The 19,644-nt window shown below is 46.1% G+C and overlaps 1 protein-coding gene across 1 annotated transcript in view; it reads right to left on the minus strand.

The window, feature by feature from the left end:
- Positions 1-224: 224 nt before the first annotated feature.
- The window catches only part of IGSF21 (immunoglobin superfamily member 21), a 30,591-nt gene continuing 11,171 nt past the window's right edge, over positions 225-19,644 (minus strand). Inside the window, exons 2-10 of the mRNA XM_065737834.1 lie at positions 13,206-13,318; positions 7,960-8,081; positions 4,175-4,293; positions 3,679-3,794; positions 2,638-3,073; positions 1,474-1,559; positions 1,123-1,315; positions 1,003-1,041; positions 225-778 (exon numbers count right to left, since the gene is read on the minus strand). Of these exons, the coding sequence (XP_065593906.1) occupies positions 705-778; positions 1,003-1,041; positions 1,123-1,315; positions 1,474-1,559; positions 2,638-3,073; positions 3,679-3,794; positions 4,175-4,293; positions 7,960-8,081; positions 13,206-13,318 (1,298 nt within the window). The 3' untranslated portion in view covers positions 225-704. The remainder of the gene's footprint in view (positions 779-1,002; positions 1,042-1,122; positions 1,316-1,473; positions 1,560-2,637; positions 3,074-3,678; positions 3,795-4,174; positions 4,294-7,959; positions 8,082-13,205; positions 13,319-19,644) is intronic.

Below are 19,644 nucleotides of genomic sequence, written 5' to 3' on the forward strand. Positions count from 1 at the left end.
TAGTAATAATGCTTAGCACTAGTACAGGGCTTTAGGAGGATGAAGCACTGCATGCCTACTGGCTAATCCTTCAGGATTAAGTTGCTGGAGGAAAAGACAGAGGAGTGAATGCCTGCATGGGGCTGGTTTAGCACCAGAAGGGTGGTGTGTGGCACAGCCATTTTAGGGTCTCGTTCCCAATGGCACTCATGCTGGTGATGCACATGGCTTGTCCCATGGAGCTGAATCCTGGAACAGCAGTGCAGTGGGGTCAGGATCATCCCTTCTACTAGCCTAGGCATGTGCTAGGGTTGATATAAATGGAGGGACACGGTCCCTGCTGCTTCCTTTCCAATGGACATTGGGCCATGGCAACATAGCATAAGTGTGTCCCTCTCCCAGACCTTGGAAAGCCACTGGATTCCCCATGGTGGGGTTTTCGGTATTGCAAGGTGGTCTTAGATATCCCAGGCCAGTACCCAGATCTTCCTTCAGTTCCCAACCCAACCTCTCCCTTACCTCTACACACAGGAGGACAAAACATTCAGTGCAGCCTTCTACAGAGGCAGATTTTTGTTTCTTTTAATTGAATTGTCTGAGGAAGCCAAGACACAGACAGAAAGAGACTGAGACTGTAAACAGCATAGAAAAAGAAAAAAGAGAGAACCGATTGGCAGAGGTGTAAATGACAGGTGGAGTTGACAGAGGAAGAGGCGAGCGAAGCTTCACGTTAGCTCCAGGATCACTGTTAGGGTGAGTGCCAAAACTAGTCTGAAGCTGCCATGGCTGGTAACTGAACCTAGGCAGGAGGAGAAAAGGAATGGATAGTTCAGGCATTTCCATCTCGATCACAGAATCATACTATCAGTCGAGTTGGGAGGGACTCTTAAAGGCTATCTGGTTCAACTCTCCTGCAATTAACAGGGCCACTTGCAATTAACTCAGGTGCTCAGAGCTCCCTCCAGCCTGACCTAGTGGGGCCACCACCTCTTGGAGTCAATGCCACCTCCAGCCACCACTTACCATTGGAGTCCTCTGGTCCTCGGGGAATATTTGGATTTTCTAAGGGAAAGAACCAGCAGAGAAATAGGTTAAGAGGGAGGAAAGAAGGAAGGGAGCACGTGGGAAGGGGCAACACCATACCAAAGACAATGAGGCGGGTGTGGGTGTCAGTGGAACCCAGTGGGTTCTGTGCAGTGCAGCGGTACATAGAGCCATTGAGCTCAGCTGGCACTCGCTCCAACACCAGTTCCTTCCCAGCATGCTCAGCACTGCCATCCAGAAGCCGACTTCCCACACGGGTCCATGTGAAGAGGGGCTCGGGGAAGACTTCATTCTGCATGGAGAGGACAGCAGGGTGGGGATCGTGACCCACAAGCCATCGCCTCCATTGTCCCACCTTTATGGCCACATGGCAACCTTGAAGTGCTGGGATGGATGCAGGGACAGCACTGCCCCGTGGCAGCATGGGCAACACTTCATGGGAACACTGACCTGAAAGCCCTGCACCAAGATCCGAACAGTGTCTCCAACACGTGCTCTCACTGGAGTCATGATGATTTTAGGACCCTTGGGAGCAACTGCAACAGAAAGGGATGCGGAGAAAAGGGTCATGAGCCCTTGGTTGGAGTTAATGAGGTTTTGATGAAGTGCTGGCAAGCAGGGGAGGCAGATTGCAGGGTGACTGATGGACAGATGATCAGTGGCCAAATGGACAGGTAGGCAACTACCCTGAAGACTGATGAATGGGGTGACAAGATCAATAGACAGCTGCTATGGGATGCATTCATAGCTAAGGACATTTCCTAGCCAAAATGCATCCTGCTCCACTCTCTGTTTCCTCTACAGCACACAACAAAATGTCTCTGCAGTTGACAGACCACCCCAAAAACACAGCAGTCCTTCCCTTAAGGTGCCTCTGCCTCTGGGAAGCCCTGATATCACCTCGTCATATCATCATGCAGCTCTATAGATCACCCTGTTTTGATTCTTGGGTGTGTGAAGAACCCCCCCCACCCCCTGGAAAAGAAAAGCAAAAAGGTGTAAAGAGATAAAAAAAGGCAAGAAATTAAGAGAAAAAAAACCAACAACCTCCCAGTGGAATAAATAGGAAAAGAAAGAAAAGCAATAAATGCAAAAAAAAAACCCAAACAACAACAGCACAATCCAAAAAGGGGGAAAAAAAAGAACAAAAAACCACAAAAAACCAAAACAAGCAACAAATATAAAATTGCAATAAATGCAGAAAAGGGTAAAGAATAAAAGCAAAACTGCAGTAACTGTGAAAAAGCGAAAGAGTAACAAATGCAAAATTGAAATAAAATGCAAAAGAAGCAAAAAGGCCAGACAAAAAAAAGTTTTAAATGCAAAATTAAGAAAAAAACAACAAAAACAAAACAATAAATTTGAAATTGCATCATAAGCCAAAAAAAGCAACACATGTACAGTTGCAACAAAAGCCATAGAGAAAGAGAGTGATGCAAAAACAGGTGATAAACGCAAACAAATGCAAAAATTCATATATATATCTGACATAAAATGCAACACCTGGAGAGAAAGCAAAAAAATTACTTTTTACCCCCCCCCCTCCCCCCCCAATTTGCAATAAATGCATGAAGAAAGCCAGTAAGTCTACCCAACCACATCTGCCATCCTTACTGAGTGTCACCTCCGACTGCATGGGCATGGAGAGCGCTGGATGCTTCACCTCACAGCTGAAGAGTGCCTCGTTGTCGATTTGAGGGTTGAGGGTCCAGGTGAGGGTGGCCCGTGCCTCCACCGTGCCATCACTGATGGGCACGTGCGTGTGGCGGAAATAGTAAATGGGTTCCGCCACATGCACCCAGCGTGGGAACTCCCGGCTCACCACGGTTTCGGGGATGGCTTCAGTGGTGGGACCCCGCTCAGCCACCAGACCCCGTGGGGGCTCTGCAGTGTTGGGGGGCCCGCCCCCCATTTCTCCCTCAGCCTGGGGCACCTTGGTGTCATCCAGGTCACGGTGCAGGAGGTTGCGAGGTACCCAGTTCCCAGTGGCAGCTGGCGGCTCTGGCAGTGGGGTGGCCTCGATGGGTTCCCCATCACGCTTGAAGTACACCTGTGGGGGGGATAGGAGGGGATGGGGAGCACATGGCAGTGGCACTGTACTACCTGTTGGACCATCCCCTTGGACAGCTCTGCATGGAGTTGTCCATGGAGCTCTGCAGGAGGATGCTAAGGGGCTAACAGGGTGGAATTCACTTTGCTTTGGCACTGAATCTATTAATATATATGTAAAAATCCATATACTAAAAATTAAATAACACAATTTCCCATTGGAGATCTAGGGACAACCTGTGTGTAAAAACACAAGTACAATTTAAGATAGGTCAGAGCTAATTTTGGTCATAGGATAGGACAAAATAGAATAGAAAAGAATAGAGGATGGAATTGAATGGCTGGAAAGGATCTACAAAGATAACTGACTAGAGAACAGGAAGGGATAATTGGAACAGATCTACAAAGATCACTGAATAGAGAATAGGGTAGGATAGGCTAGAATAGAAAAATTTCAACTGGATCTATAAAGATGTTTGAGTCCAACTGCCAGGTCATAGTGAGTATATGTACATAAAGCATCTCTCTCCAATTCCCCGTTCTCTGCCAAGTGGTTGCAGGGACCCAACCAATAGATATTTTCAGAAACAAGCAAATTCTTCTCACCAGTGGGGCAGGCTTGCCACCGGACACTACACACACCAAGGTGAAGTTCTGTGCCTGGTAGCGGCTGAAGGGCGCTGGTGTGTCAGCGGCGATCACTGAGATAGATGTTGGCGGTGCTGCATTGGGGAGGAAGAGCTGGGGTGTGAGCATGGTGCCACTATCCCATCCCCAGCATCACCCCCTGACTCCCTGCAACTCACTAGGGTTGCAAACTGGGGAGATGTGAACTGGAGGTCATCCCTTGCTCCATCTCCAAAATGTCTTGGTGGTGGTTTGAGCAAGGGGTACAGAGACCCTCCTAATGGTTCCCCTCTATCCCCACCCAACTGCTCACTAGCCCATCACTCATCAACATCACCATCACATCACTGCCTAGTCATCACTGCCACTACCCCGTCATCATCACCACTTCAGCATTGTTTCCATCACCATGTTGTCACCAGTTCATTGTCCCACCATCACATCGTTGTCACCATCACATCACTGCTGCACTCACCCATCACATTGAGGAATATATTACCAGATGCCAAGACCACCTTCTCTCGTGTAGCTCGGTCATAAATCCCAACGTGACACTCATAGGGACCGTTGTCCGAAATTCGAACCTCAGGGAGGCTGGGGAGGACAGAGGGAACTCACTGCCAGCCCCCACTACTCCAGCTTCCCTCATCCATAACAACGAATATCCTACTAAAAGCAATGGAAATGAGCTGCGGATCAATAACTATTAATAACTGCAAATGCTTCAGGAGCAAGCTGTGTAATGCAGTTTAACAGCTGGAGTTTACCAGCACTGGCAGCTCTGCAGGAAGGTAAGTAATGGCATCAGTGAAGGAAGAAGCTCACAGGAGGTAAAGGCACTTCTGAGAGCAAAAAACTGTGAACCACGGACATTAAATGTTCTCAAAATGCTTATGGAAAAGGCTCAGGTACTATGGACCCCTGCTACCAGCTGGATAATGACATGGCTATGGAAAAGTACAGTGGATCAAAGCATCAAAAGCACAAACTCTGAGCAAGCGTGTTTCTATCCAGGGCATGCTTTGATCTATATGCCATCTCGATTTATATATATATATATTAAAAAACAGAAGAATGCAATGGAGGAGTAAATTCTCCAACCAGCTGCAAAGAGCCACCTCACCAGTGCAGCATCCTGCTGTGGAAATTGGGATGGGACCACCACACATCCTCCCATTGGGACATCCAATCAAGAGCATTGTCTGGCTAGCCCCAGCTTTACAAACTTAGTGGCTGCAATCCTGCCCATGGCAGGGGGTTTGAAACTAGATGATCTTTGAGGTCCTTCTCAACCCAGGCCATTCTATGATTTTACAAAAACAAAAAAGTCTTCCAGCCCCCAAAAGGAATTTTCTGCAGCACTCAGGTATGCACCTTCCAGGGCTTCCCCAGCTTCAGGGGAAACAGAGTGGCAAGCAGAATTCAGTGACTCCTCGCCGGAAGCCCCTGGCTGTCTTCCCACACTCCCTCACCATGCAAAAGCCCTGCTAGTGTAAACGCATTGACGTGAGCAGTTGCTTGACAGTGCCTTTTAACAGCTTCGTCGCTCTCAACTAAGCCCTTGCCATCTGTTGCAGCCTCTAATAACCCAGCACGTATGCTTCGTTAGTGGAGAAGAGGGAAAAGAAAATCAGTTGGAATCATTTTGGTCTCTGGTCCATTTCAGGCCTGTCCTATTGCACTGGCTTGAGCTCTTTAAGCTTGCAAGATTTCAAGGAGAAAAGTGGGCCCAAATGGATCTCGTTGAAGTTTCTACAGCTGTAAATCCCAAAGACGAGAATCCAGCCCTGCTGGATAGGGGGATAGGATGATTTGAAGGAACCTACAAAGATTACTAAATATAGGATAGGCTAGAACAAAGAAGACAGGACAGGATAGACCTGACAAACCCCAGTGATGCCCCATTGTACCCTCTGTGCCCCGCAGCTAGCCTGGATGTTCACTGTAGGATGAGCAGGAAAGTCCTGTAACACACACCTCTTCACCCTGAGCTGAATTTTAATTTTACCTTTTTATTTATTTATTTTGCTCAAAATCCACTGAAATACCACTCAAAAGATTCAAACAGCAACTTTATGGACTGCTGAAGTAGACAACAAAACAAGGATACAAGGATAGACCCTCCACAAAAGTATCAGGCCAGTGATTCAGAAAATGGGCTCTTTTCATACCCTTTGAGAAACAGCTCCTTTCTCCCCAAATATGAGGCATGTTGCTGCTTTCCACTGAAAAAAAAAAAAAAGGCAACTGTGTGCAAATACTTCTAGCACAAACATCCTGAACTGCATGGTAATTCAGATGATTTGTAGGCAATGCGCTGACAATTACCGATGCTTTAAAGTGCTCAGATCTAGGGCAGCAAAATTTTCTGCTCTCAAATTGTATTAGTTCTACAACACACATAGAAAGAAAAAGTCCACCAAAAAAACTGAGGTTTCTGAGCCAAAATACTGTTAGGGGCAATGTGCCCTAAAGAGGGTGAATTTGGTACATCTTTATCCCCATGGGAAGGCTCAAGGGTTGCCCATGGTTGGGGTCTTACTCTGTGCATGGGGAATGTTTTATTCTGATTTAACTTGCTGGAGCTTCCTGCTGAAGGAAACCAGTTGGAAAACACACACTGAGCAGAAAAACTGAGGTTACAGCAAGAAAACAAGGTTGTCAAATTAGAGAACATGTAATCCATTAGTGAAGCCTCCAAAACATCCTCCAAACAGTAATTAGTCATGTCAGAAATTTGCAAGACAACCAAAGTGAGCAGCTCAGCAGAGCCTGCGCTTTATAGAGAAGCAAAACCCAAGGAGGGTATCATCTTCCAAGCATCCCCCGGGCATCCCCTGAGCAACTCCTGAGCATCCTCAGGGCATCCCCTGTGTAACAACTGAGCACGCTCTGGGCATCTCCTGAACATCCACTAAGAATCTCCTGAGCAAACCTCCAAGCATCCTGAGTAATTCATTTGCATCTTCTGAACATCCTCATGAGCAATCCCCTGAGTATCGTCCTCTAAGCCTCCTAATCACAGCCTGAGCATCTCTCCTCCATTCATATTTTCCTATTTACTATCCACTATACAGTCACACTTATCCATCACAGAATCATAGAGTAGCCCAAGTTGGAGGGGATCCACAATGATTATCCAGGGCAACTCGGCTCCACACAAGACCAACCAAAATTCAAACCATGTTATGCCATGAGTTCAAGGCATCGCATGCACTTGCTCTCGTTTATAACAAAACAAAGCCAAATACAACAGAATAAAAACATCCAAAAACCTCCAACAAAAAAACTAATTAGCATATAGCGCTTGCACACAGTTAGGCATGGATGCTTATCCAAGGGACAAACCACGCTGAGCCCTTTCTGTACTGTGGATATTTGGAGGTGCAAAGCACCTCAAGAAATTGACTGTATTTTCCTTGTCATACATAGGAACATGTGTCACTTGGAAAAAATAACCTTTGAAATACAATTAGCAAATTCTAATTTTAAAAGAGAAACAAAGAAAAAAACCACAAAAATAAATACTTTGCTTCAGCATTTTAGGCTTAAATTAAGTCGGCGTTGTTGTTGTCGTCGTCGTCCCCCCCCCTCCTCGAAGTTTTTTTCAGGCTTCAATTTTGTTTTTATAACATCAGCAATAAAACAAGTGTGTAATTAGTAATAAAGCTGACACTCTTGCAAGTGATTTTGTACTTGGAAGAAACACAAATACGAGTTTTCATGCTGACTACTTTTTTCCTAACTTATTTCAACCCTTGAAATCTCCACCAACAACACCCCTTCCTCCAGGGGCAAGCAGGAACTTGGGGACAGACCTTGGCTCTTTGGTGACTGCACTTTACAGTACCACCATTTCCTTGGAGTGGTTGCAACACAGTAAAGATAGCAAAAAAGAAGCAATTTACCAGCACATGCAATTACTCTCATTAGCAAGCTCCTGGGGCCACCAAATCCCCATGGATGGACAAGGAAGACAAGTACTGACTTATAGAATCACTCATGTTGAAAAAGACCCGAAAGATCATCCAGTCCTACTCCATGTCTATCATGTCCACTAAACATGTCCCATCTCCACGCATCTTGAAAACCTCCAGGGATGGTGACTCCATCACCTCCTTGGGTAGTCTGTCCCAGTAGCTCACTTAATACCCTCAAACACCCTGATGTGGGAAAAATGACTAAAAAAGGCATTAAGAAGCAGCTGACATGCTGGAGGAGGTGACATTGGAGATGGACAGCAGAGTCAGAACAACTTACCGCACTGTGGACTGGTAGACCAGGTCCTCCCTCTTCCTGTAGTTCTCCATGTGTGAGAAATTGGTGGAGAACATGGCATCAAAGGTGAAGATCTTCTGCTTTATTGTGCCACCATCGGTAACCTGCAAATAAATCTCTATCTATAAATCCCACTAAATAAAATCCTCTAGTTTCTGTCTGGTTATCACTGCAGCAGTTGGAAAGCTATGGCATCACCCATCTCCAGCTGCTCCTTGGGATTGGCATTTGGCAGCAGAAAGGAGGTATAACCCTAACCCCTCCACTGTGACTTGTAAAGTTTTAGTACAAAAGAAAAAGGAAAAAAAGCAGAAGAAAGCGATTCATCTTGGCCATGGGGATTTTGGGGGCTGGAACAGATCAGATCAATACATTGGAGAGTTACAAAAATAGTCCTCTTTGAAATAAAATAGGCATCAGATGCAGAAGAGCAGCGACAAAGCCCAGAGCAGCATCTGCCTCCTCTCCTGCTCTGTGCTTCCCTCCCTATTTGGGAGAAAAACAGCTCTAGCTCCAGATTTTATCTTTTCCCCCTTTTTTATCGCATATAGGAGGGAAAAAATGCTGTCAGTAAAACCGTCTCCATAGATTTATTTGCTGAGGCTGAGGCTTTTATAACAAAGAAAACACATGCTCCTATGGATGTGGGATAACGAGTGGTGCTAAGAATTATCGGAGCCATAAATCTCTGGCCACTGCAGGGCAAGATGAAGTTGTCAAGGACAGATCCCATTTGCCCCAAATTTCACTTATTCCCTTGTCTGGGTACAGGGAGGTTTGGGCAAAGGAAGAGAAATCTGAGCACTGCAATTGGGTCTCAATCTGCTGTAGCTGTTGGTGCAGTGTCTGTGAGGGTTTTCCATGGATTATTTTGGAAAAAGCATCTCACAAAATAAATGAATGAATGAATTTTTCTAAATCCTTTATTTATTTATTTTCTTATTTTATGTTCCTCCTCAGCCTGGTCACTGACAAAGGAGGGATGCTCTGTGTCAGTGTTTGCTTTTTTACACTGGCTTTGAAAAAGCCCTCTGGGTTGTCATGCTACCTCCATGCTATGGCCAAGTTGCATTACAAGAGGAGTGGATACCACATCTGGCCAGATGTGTGCAAAGGGAATGGAACCAGAGCAGTGTACCAGGGAGGCAGAGGCATCGATGCCCTTGATAGCCCCCACGGTCCCCTGAGGGATGGCACTGCAGCCCTGCGGGTCCCAGAGGATTACAGGCAGCTAACAAAAGGCGCACATAACACAGTCTCTCTCTGGGGATTAGACCTACTTACAGCCTTTTATATGCACCCGAGGGTCAGGTTTGCTTTTTTAGGAGGAGCTACAGAGAAGAGTTGCTGGGAAAATCTATTGGGGGTAAAAAAAAAAAGCAGCTTTGGGATGGGGTGAGGAAGGTTTGGCAGAATTGAGGGGTTATCACTCCAAATTGCAAGCCCCAGCTCCAAGAAGCCCCTCCTGCAGAAGTCAAAGGGATGCAGGGAGAGGAAAAAGCGCATTTACAGCACCAGCACCAAGCTCAGCCCGAGGCTGCAAGCTGCCTGCTGCATTATTTATAAACCCCAGTGAAGATCTTATTCCTGGCAAAAACTCAACAATTGCCACTGTGTGGGGAGACATTAACCTACTCCCTCCTGCTTCTCCCTCCTTTTCTCTCACCTCTGCAGTGACCCAGCTGCTTACTGCCCCAAACCATGGCTGCCCCATTAATATTGCTGGAACCGCTCATCCGGATGCTCGATAAGCATCACCTAGTGATGGACGGGGACCGAGGGACGGAGGGAGGTGCTTTGGAGGAAACGCTGGCTTGCAAAAGGATGAGAAGTGCTATGCATTCTAAGTTCTCAGCCTTTGGTCCTTGCCTTGTTCTTTTGCTCAAAACTACCCCAAAACACTACTAGAGAAAAAGAAATTGAGTGGTTGAGTTCTTTGCCAAAATAGGATGGCCTGATCCCCAAAAGAGCATCTCCATCCTTCATGCACCCCAAAGGGAGCAATGATATTGGGATGCTGCATACACACATATATACAGATGAGCACTGCACACATGGCGGAAGAATCATGTACAGTTTTGGGATACTCCCTGAAGCCAGAGCCATAACAGAGAACATACTGCTGGCTCTCAATCCGCTGTGCTGCTGCGTGTGACCTTGTCTCCCTGCCTGAGCTTGAGGAATTAAAATAGTTACCCATGCTGACATTTAAATTATCATCTCCAAGCAGCAGAGCCGACCCATCCAGCATAGTGATGAATGGCACGAGTCAGCCGGCGCTCGCTTACTGTCCCAAGATCTCTCCATCAGCACTGTGCTCGTATTTCAGAGCATTTCTCTGCAGCTATAAAACCAGTGGCTCATCCCAAAGCAGGAGTAGGTTTATAAATTGCAACGTATTTGGTTTGGTTGAAAAATCTGGAGCGCAACACCCCAAAATTTGTGGTGGTGTTAGCATCTCACAATCACCTTCCCCTGGTGCCTATGGTTACTTTGATGTGTCACCGGGAGACACCAGGGTAGGGCTGCGGTGTCACACTGCTCATAATGAGCAATTGGGGCCTCTGTGGGGACCCTGCAGTGTCACCACTGATCAGGAAATGCCAACATCTGGAACATATCAGCTCTGCCTGCTACAGAGAGCAATGCCCATGCACCAGGGACTTCACAATACCAGTTCCTGTCACTCTGCTGTTTTGTTTTCTTTCTTGCTAATTATCCTGAACAACAAAACAATGAAGTGGGGGAAAGCTACCCACACTGGACTCAGGGGCTCCCCAGTGCTGGGTGCTGCATATTCTCAGAACAAACACCACCTCCCAGTCAGGAGCTTCACTGTTCCATAAAGGCAGCATCCCCACATCTCATCCACCACCAATATAAAACGAAAACCACCAAAACACCCCATGCAATTGGCCTCTCCTCATCTGAGCCCTGGCTTTATGCAACCTGCATAGAGCCAACACATATCCCAGAGGATTTTTTTCCTTCTCTTTCCTGTGCGTGCGCGCTCTGCAATGATGCAAAAAGTAATTTTTTCCCTCCCCATCACTCGCTGCAGCGCAGAAGTGGCCATACTAAGGTTTTCAGTGCAACCCCTGAGACGCTGCGATCAGAGGCAGCTAACAGTTTGACAGCTCCATGTCTTCCCGTGCTCATTACAAGCCCATTTGCCACGACGCTGCCATCCTCACCTCCTGAAAGGGCTTTGGGCACTCGAGACAGCAGCCAGGGGTTCCAACCCATGTTCGGGCATGTTCTCTGGCAAATCACACCCACTGGGGATGGATTTACCGTGAAGGATGACTGGGGGTGTTTGGATGTTAATTAACACCTCTTCAGGTAGCACACATTGCTGGTTTTTCATGGGAAAGCTGTCTGGCACTGTGATCCTTCCCTACGCATCATGTCCTTTGCTTGTCCCAGGGGCCATCAACCATTTGGTTTGCACATCCCATGAATTATGCGCACACCCGATGTGTTATGCACGCGAACCATATCTATGCATACTCTTCATGGTCTGATGGCCTATAACACAGTTCATGCACTCATCCCATGAGCTATGCATGCTCCCTATGGCTTACACTCACACAGTGGGTTACATGCAAACCATATGGGCAACGCACATGCCCTGATGGGTTATCATGCTCCTTATGAACCACAAGTGCACATGACAGTCTACACACACACCCCACCAGCCTAAGCATGCATCCCATGGTCTACTCACACACTGTATGGGTTATGTACACTCCAACACCCTACATCCAACTGCTGCCATTGTGTTTGCCACTACAGTCCACCCCTTTTGCCTCCTTCCTATGCACCCCACTTGCACCTCTGCAGAAGCTTTGCAACTTAAAGCAAATGAGCTCTTCGTCTTCTCTAAAACAAACAAAGCCCCACGATTATCTGCATCGCTCCACTTGGCTGCTCCAGTGCACAGAGCACAAAAGCACTGTCAGAATAATTTACAAATGTGCAAAGCAAACTGGGAAAGGAGGAAAAATAGACAAGGGAGGCAAAAAAAAAAAAAAAAAACCACACACAAAAATGGAAGATAGGAGGATTTGGGGAGATAAAAATAAAAGCTGGGTTATTTTTTCCCCCTCCCACTCTACTCTCCCTGTGGCATCCCCCAACATGGTTTGCTTTGCCACTCCATGTGTTGTCCACTCAGTAACAGCTCGAGCATGCCTTCACGCAGGGGGATTAGGCAAATCTAGCCCTAGCTTGCAGGAAAGTGGGTTAATCCAATATTACTGAGTGAAAAAGGGAAGCAAAAACCCAGCAAAGACAGCACCATGCAAAGAAGCCTCTTCCTCTCCAAAATGGAAGGGGGACAAAGCCTCTGAGCAAATCACTTAAAAGGGGTCTGGGATGGTTTTTGTTTTGAAATTCAATATAATTTTTGTTGATACACCTAACCACACATTTATAGCAGGACACAATGGGAACGCATGCACCACACTCGTGCAACAGAATATCCATCAGCGCCATGAACAATATTCCCTACATATAAACCTTGTCAACTACGTGGAAGAGCTTTAAGGCACAGCAGCTCACCATTTGGGGAGCAGAAACAACACAGTAGGAACAACAACAAAATAAACATCCTATGCAAAGGACAGCCCTTTTGTCTGACACCACCAGCTCCATCAGCTCCTTCTCTACAAGCAAACCGAAGAGCTGAATCTTCACCTCCCACAAAACTTTTCACTTTTCCCTGCAGAAGTTACTTTGTTTTTTCCCTGCAGTTGTTTTTTGAGAGGAAGGCATAGTGCAGAAAAGCACCAAACACTTTCAGTTTTGCACCATTTCTCATCCAACATAAAACAAAACCAAAAATCTTTGCTCAATGAGGCCAGTCCAAACCCCAACTCAGAAATCCCCAAAGGTGCCAGCTCCAAATTCTTGGATGGTTACAATCCCTAACACCCATAGCTCCCACACACTGAAACCAACCTACAAAACAAACCCCTCCAAAAAAAACCAAACATGAAAATATACAAATAAAGCCTTAAGATGATGGCCAACACACTTCCCCCCTTCTCCTTCCTGCTTTAAGAGCCCAGCCACCTCCTTACTGGCTTTGTGCAAGGACAGCAGCTCAATCGATATCCCCACTGTTGTGCCAGATGGCCACGTTCCTCCCCATCATCCATGACCTTAAGTCACACAGCTGCCCCTGTGTCTTCAACCCCAAAGGCAAGGGCCAGGTGCCTGCTCACCCGGTACCAGACGATCTCCCGCATCTTCCCATCCGTCTTGAAGTTGCATTTCAGTGTCACAGCGTCACCCACCACTACAGGTGGCAGTGGCTCAATGCTGACTGTCAGGTAGGCTGCAACAGAGGGACAGAGGGGAAAAAAGGGACATAAGAGCTGGGAAGGATGTGAAAAATGTTTTGTTCTAGTGGTTTTGGGGGCATTCAATGGCAGTGCTCAAAGACTAGACGTTGACTCCGTCCTACATATGTGGATAACATCATCACATGCACCAAATCACCCAACCTGCCAACAGGTAGTACCCAAATCCCACCAGTCTCTGGAGGCTCATACTGACCTGTGCACAAACCCCAACCCCAAACACAAGTCAGGATTCAGGATCCAGAGTTCAAATTTGCAGCCTTGTTTCTCCTCGTTCCCCCCCCCCCCCCCCCCCCCCTTTCTCTTTTCTCCTTTTGCTGCAAACCCAACACAGGAGCACAGAGCTGGGGTCAAGAAAGCAGGCTACTGCATTTCATTTTTAGTCTGCTGTATCTCCTCCAGCTACAGATTAACATCCCTGCAGATCTTAGCCCTTACTGAGTACTGCTTGGCACTATTCTCAAACAGCACACTCCAAAATCCACTGCAAAAAAAAAATCCATTTTGTTTTAACAGCTGCTTGTATCAGGTGGGAAAGCAATGCAGAATAAATAGGAGAGAGTTTGCAAACAGCTCCGAGTGGTGCAGGAACTGAGATTCCTCTGCAGAGAAAGCAGCTGGGGCTCGCATAGATGGGAGAGAAGGAGGGATACAGGGGTCATGCTAGTTCTCTGTGTGTGTATCCCTATTTTTCACTGCTTCGCTTTTGACATTTGCAAAAGATCGGACACAGAAAGAAACAAGCACCAAAGCAATGCTCTGTGCCTTGCCGAGCTCTGCTTGCCAGTAGATGTGGGCAGCCCCCAGGCAAGATCTCAGATCCCTCCTGTCACTGGCATGAATCAAGCAGCCAATTAAATAAAGCTGGCAGCAGCAGCACAAGTGACAGGTGACAGAGTTGAGATTGCATTCTCCCTAGCGCCTGCAAGTTCTTAAAATACAGCAGCCCCAGCTTAGCTTGAAGGCAGTCCCCTTGGCTGTTTTTTTCAGTGGGTAAACTGAGGCACAGAGGGTGAAAATGCATTGCAGAGTGCTCTGCACTGGCTGCAGCCCCACTCCTGTGCATGGTAGTGCAAAGCCAGAGCATCTGCATCCAAATCCTTGTACATGCATCTCCAACCTCCATCTCCCAAATGGTTCAAAAAATCCAAAGTCATTACTTTTTTGCTGTCTCCCTCAATATGTTGCAGAAGTCTGACAGCTACAAGCTACAACCACACAGTTCCTACCTCTACCTTTGCTCGAAGCCAATCCTCAAATCCAAATTTAGCCTCTGTTGGGTTGGCCCTTCAGAACGGGATCCAAATGCCCAAGCATCACAGAAGATATTTCAGGCTTGGTGGTGCAAGGAGAATATCCACCCCTTACAAACAACAGAACATTGCTATGGGATATCCCGTGCTTTGCAAAAGCAAAGCCCTTATTTCTTTGCAAACTCACTATTTCTTGCACTGGTACTATAGGAGCAAGAAACGTCCTCCATGCTCAACCAGCAGCAGATGCCCAATTCAGAGTGAAATCCCACCAGAAGGAAAATGGTGAAAGAGGGAAAGCACAAAGCAAGGAGAAGCAGATGCTTGGTCCCCCAGAGTAGCCAGTCCCCAAAATACTAGGCACATGTGCAGAGTGGTAAAAGCAGGGAAAATAAAGCCATGCACCGAAAAGAAAAAAAAAAAAAAAAAAAAAAAACCCAGCAGAAATCCAGATGGACTCATCCAAAACCTGCTTGTCTTGTGCACATCCATTCAGAAATCTCCTATGCAACATTCCAGCCCCCTGTTGGTGAGAGTGGTGCTGTGATGTTGCTGCCAGCTTGGACTTGGCCTTGCTCATTCCCTCTCTCTCACACCTGTTGCTGGCAGGGAAATAAGCTCTCAAGATGGGCTTCTGCCATGCTGGCACATCCCTGCTAGCTGTTAACTGGGTTTCTTAGTGGTTCATTCATCACTGGTGGTGATGCGTATGAATCTTGGCACTCATCTCTCTCCTTTCTTCCCAAGTATGGAGAACTGCCATGTGTCACCATCCTCCAAATTGCACACCCCCAAACCTACTTACGACTTCCCAGAAGGATGAGTGTGCAGGAGATGCAGTAAAGACTCAAGTGCAGGTCTGTGGGATTTTGGAGCTGTGTCAAGAAAATTCCTCCAAGCCACAATTGAGCTTTCTAACATGCAACAGCCAATGCTTAGTCAGAGCAGAGAAATGCTGGAAAAGGGTGTTGGTTTTTTTTTTTTTCAGTCAAAACTCTGGTCATTTGCTTGCTTTCCATGCTCAGGCCAACCATTAGTTTGAAGGGTTCTGATCCCCAAAATGTTATTACGAGGTGGTTGATGCTCTCATCCTGCTGCACTGCAATTTCTCCTCAGCTCTCACCCAATCGTGTTTGCTTTAGTTAGAGCAAACTGAGTGTTCTTAATGCAGATTTCTGGAAGGGGAGCCTTGATTCTGGACAACAGGAGAGTTTCCAAGGCAGCAGCCCCCTGCTTCGGTTCATAGGGGCTCCCCAAGGCTAAATTTGCAATGCACAGACTACTCCTCCTACTTGGGTGCTTTAGGGCAAATTTCAAGGTTTGGTCTTGCTTTCAAGACTCCAGGTTCATTTTTCTTTTTAATTTTTTTAATCAGGTGGAAGAGCAGGGAGAGAAAGGGGAGCACCAAACAAACAAATGGGCTAAAGTAAAATGATATTTAGACCATACTCTTAAGTCCAAAATTTACCATTTTTTTCCTGCAAAAGGAAGCGTTCTGCATTTCCCATATTCACAAGGCTGCCAGGCTTCAACACAAAATCCCACCTGCATATTTCCCCTTCCTTCCCAGAAGCAGAGGCTGAACTCACCCCATGTGGAAACAGTGCAGACAGCCCTGGTTTGGTTCCTCTTTAGAATTCTTGTATTTGTATGGGAGAAGAAAACAGTAGTGTCAGATACTGCTGAACCTGAAGGTCCTTTGAAAACATTTTACAAAGGGCCAAGCACTGGATTTGTGTCTGGCCAGCCAGCACCTCCATAGGCTCAAGGCAGCTCCGAGTCCTGTGTTCCTCTCCTTCCCCTTCACTCTTTTTAAATAAGACATACTTAATAGCCAAAGATATGACATGCCATGCCACCTTCTGATTAGATTCTGACCTATGGAAATGCAGTCCTCTGATTAGATTTCATCCCTGGGGAAGGAAAAAAAAAAAAAAAGGTATTTTTGATAGTGAGCAGTGAGAATTCTTGGGACATTCACTTAAAAAAATATGAAAGGGAGGGGGAAGGGAGAGATAAGTGAAATGTCCTTTTAAATCAGGAGCGACACGTTAATAAAAGCAGTACATTGTAACATGCTCAGTGCCCTCAATTACAGAACAGCTGCAAGAGAGGAGGTGCAAACATCAACGTGTGCAGAAGTCACAGTATGTTGGTGCATTTTGATGTGTCCCACAGTGTTCCCCATCCTGCTGAGAAAACCTTTCACCATGTGCCCAATTACTTCTCCGCTACCTCCAAGGAAAATGTGAGCTTATGGATACCGATCGCCTTCCCTGTACATTTACCAATTCGTCAAATCTCAGCGCTCCCTGAGAAACCAGTGCCAAACCAACAACGGATTCTGTCTCTTCAGGACACATCCCCACATTTCAAGCTGCCCCTTCTGTGCCTGCAGGGAAGGCCATTTTGGGGTGGTAGTGCTGTTTCTGGTGCTGTGCTGGGAACGGCAACCAAACAGGGACACCCTCCAGGCGCCAACATGGATGATATTAACACATCCCCACTTTAATCAGCACATGATTAGCAGAGCTAAATCATAACTCACACCAATCCCTTCACCACATCCTATCCCTTGGTCCTCCAAAAGCATCCAGGAAAAGCAACCTAACAGGTGCTTTGCATCATTTTTCTCCCTTTTCCTTCTGGCTGCTCCCTTCTTTTCTCTTGGCTCTGGTGTCTCTCTGCCTCCATTCAAGGATGTGTGGGTGGTTGGACTCCATGAACTTAGGTGTTTTATCCAACCTTAATGATTCTATGATTGTAAAAAAATTGCACTTCCCAAAAAAAGGGAGGAAGATCATAGGAGGCACACAGGAGGTCATCGGGGCAGAAGGTGGAGCAGAAGGCTCCGTGGCCACGGATGTCAAACTCTAAGGCTGAGGAGCATTAAGCAAACATGCTCTGACTTGCAGTACTTGGCAACATCTCGTTCATCAAAGATTAAATACCAGCAGTTGCTCCCGTTCCTGTGAGCACAGCAAAATACTTTTTCCCTCTCTCCCCGGCCACATCCCCAGATCCAGCAATGCCTTATTTATGATCTTCCCAGGCAATTTACAATTATAATGGGCTGCTGCCTATCCTACTAACCCAGGAGGGCAGCAAGGGGCAAGAAGCAGCAAAGGACTCCCATCTGCCCCAACACAGAGTAGCCATATTTTGCTGAATCTTGAGCTTTTTCTCCAGGCAAGCTGATGTACTGATTTTTTTCCTCCCTCTGAAATGGAGGAAAAAAGTATTTTAATACAGGTTAACATTCACAAGTGAAATCAGATGTGACAGATGGAGGAAGCATCAGGCATCCAAAGGAGATGGTCCTTTTGCAAAGGAAAAAAGTGGGGGGGAGCCCCTTTGTGTTCTTAACAACATGAAGGTACATGAGTTTTGTTTGATTTACCACTTTTTCTTCACAGAAAACCAAAAGCTGAGAACCAACCAGGCTGAATGCCCCCAAAACCTACCCAAGAATTGGGCTGAATTTTGTAATTTTTTGTTCATTCTTCATGCTATATTTATTTTTGCTACTCATGCAATAAAGCCATGAGACCCAGCGTCACTAGGCCACCTGGAGCAGAAGGAGAATCTCGCTCCTGATGCTAGGAAGAGCCCTGCTGGCAGAGAGCAAATTGTATTAATGCTGTGTAAATAGGATATTAACAGGCCGACCAAACAATTAAAGAGCCAGTAATTAAAATTCATCTTCCTTCACATTACAGCGTACTAAAGTACAAACATTTAATTAGATGCCTCTTACCTCACCCGTTTGCATGAGAGGGAGGAAGCACTTTGCAGCTGTATCTCTAATTATACATCACGGGGGCTGCTGCACCACACCAGCACCTAAATCCTATGGCACCATAGGGAAAAGGCATACGGAATAAATAGCACAGTGTATTTTTCTCTAATGAAATAGGTTGCAATAGGCACATCCAACTCTACATCAAGCTATCTCCAACCTACAGATGTGTCTTGTGTCTTACTAGGTCTCTGTAATTTTAATCAATAATTTTAATCAATACATTGAGTATGGCTGCTTTGGTCTTTTGACCCTTTTAAATCAAGATTAACTGAGAAAACCACTAAAAAGCAGGGCACTGGTATCATCAGTTATGGAGGGACCCTTCAATAGGGCTGCTGGGGACAGGCAGGCCCTAAGGGGTCTGCTTCAATTACAATTCTGTGATAAAAATCTTTGCAAACTCTACAAACCAATGTTCTCTTTTTAAGCCTTTCCAGTCAGATTTTATTACAGTGTCGCAGTCCAACTGGCATATAAGGCAAAACTCCAACACCAACTTCAACAATTTCTCAAACTCAACTGAGACAGGACTTCTGAACATTGTCCATAGCTTTTTTTTTTTCCTCATTTCTGTCTTAAATCCTGGACTTCTTTCCCCCAAATAATCTCACCAAGTAAAATCTCCCACTATAAATAAAGCCTAATGTTGTGTCATTACAACATCACTGATAATGACAGTACGCAAACATCACTGGAGTGCAACTCCAACACCAAGCATCACACAAGGGCTTCTCAATAAACCACACCAACACACCTTTGGAAAAGTCAATTTTTATGCTAGTTTTGTTATCATCATGAATACTACATTTTATATCTTACATTATTTCTAGATCTAACATACCAGTGTCCATGGCCATGCTCCAGTGTGGTACGACAACAGCATAGGCTGTAGAGAAATAAGACTGAGGCTTAAAATGGATTACATTGGTCAAAAACTACCTAAAACACATCATAAATGCTTTGGGTGGCTTTTTATCCACATCAGCACAACCTTGGCAGAGGCAAGGACATATGAAGAAGGGTCTGAAGAAAAAGCCACTCATCTCTCAAGTGCTTGGATTTCTGCAGATAGCCCTAGACAAAGCCAGAGGCGCTCCTCCCATCGCAAACATAAGACAGCCTCTCTACTGCAACCTTACTGCCAGCAAAACAGCTTGAAGCAGCCACCAAGCAATGCTAGACTCCTCCATCTTTCCCAGTACAAAGTTATAAATGAGGACTCGATGTCATCCCATCTACTTCAACA

The sequence above is a fragment of the Cyrtonyx montezumae genome, unplaced genomic scaffold (genome assembly GCF_038088225.1).
Source record: "Cyrtonyx montezumae isolate F1298 unplaced genomic scaffold, pur_monq_1.0 scaffold_21, whole genome shotgun sequence".
Taxonomy (NCBI): domain Eukaryota; kingdom Metazoa; phylum Chordata; class Aves; order Galliformes; family Odontophoridae; genus Cyrtonyx; species Cyrtonyx montezumae.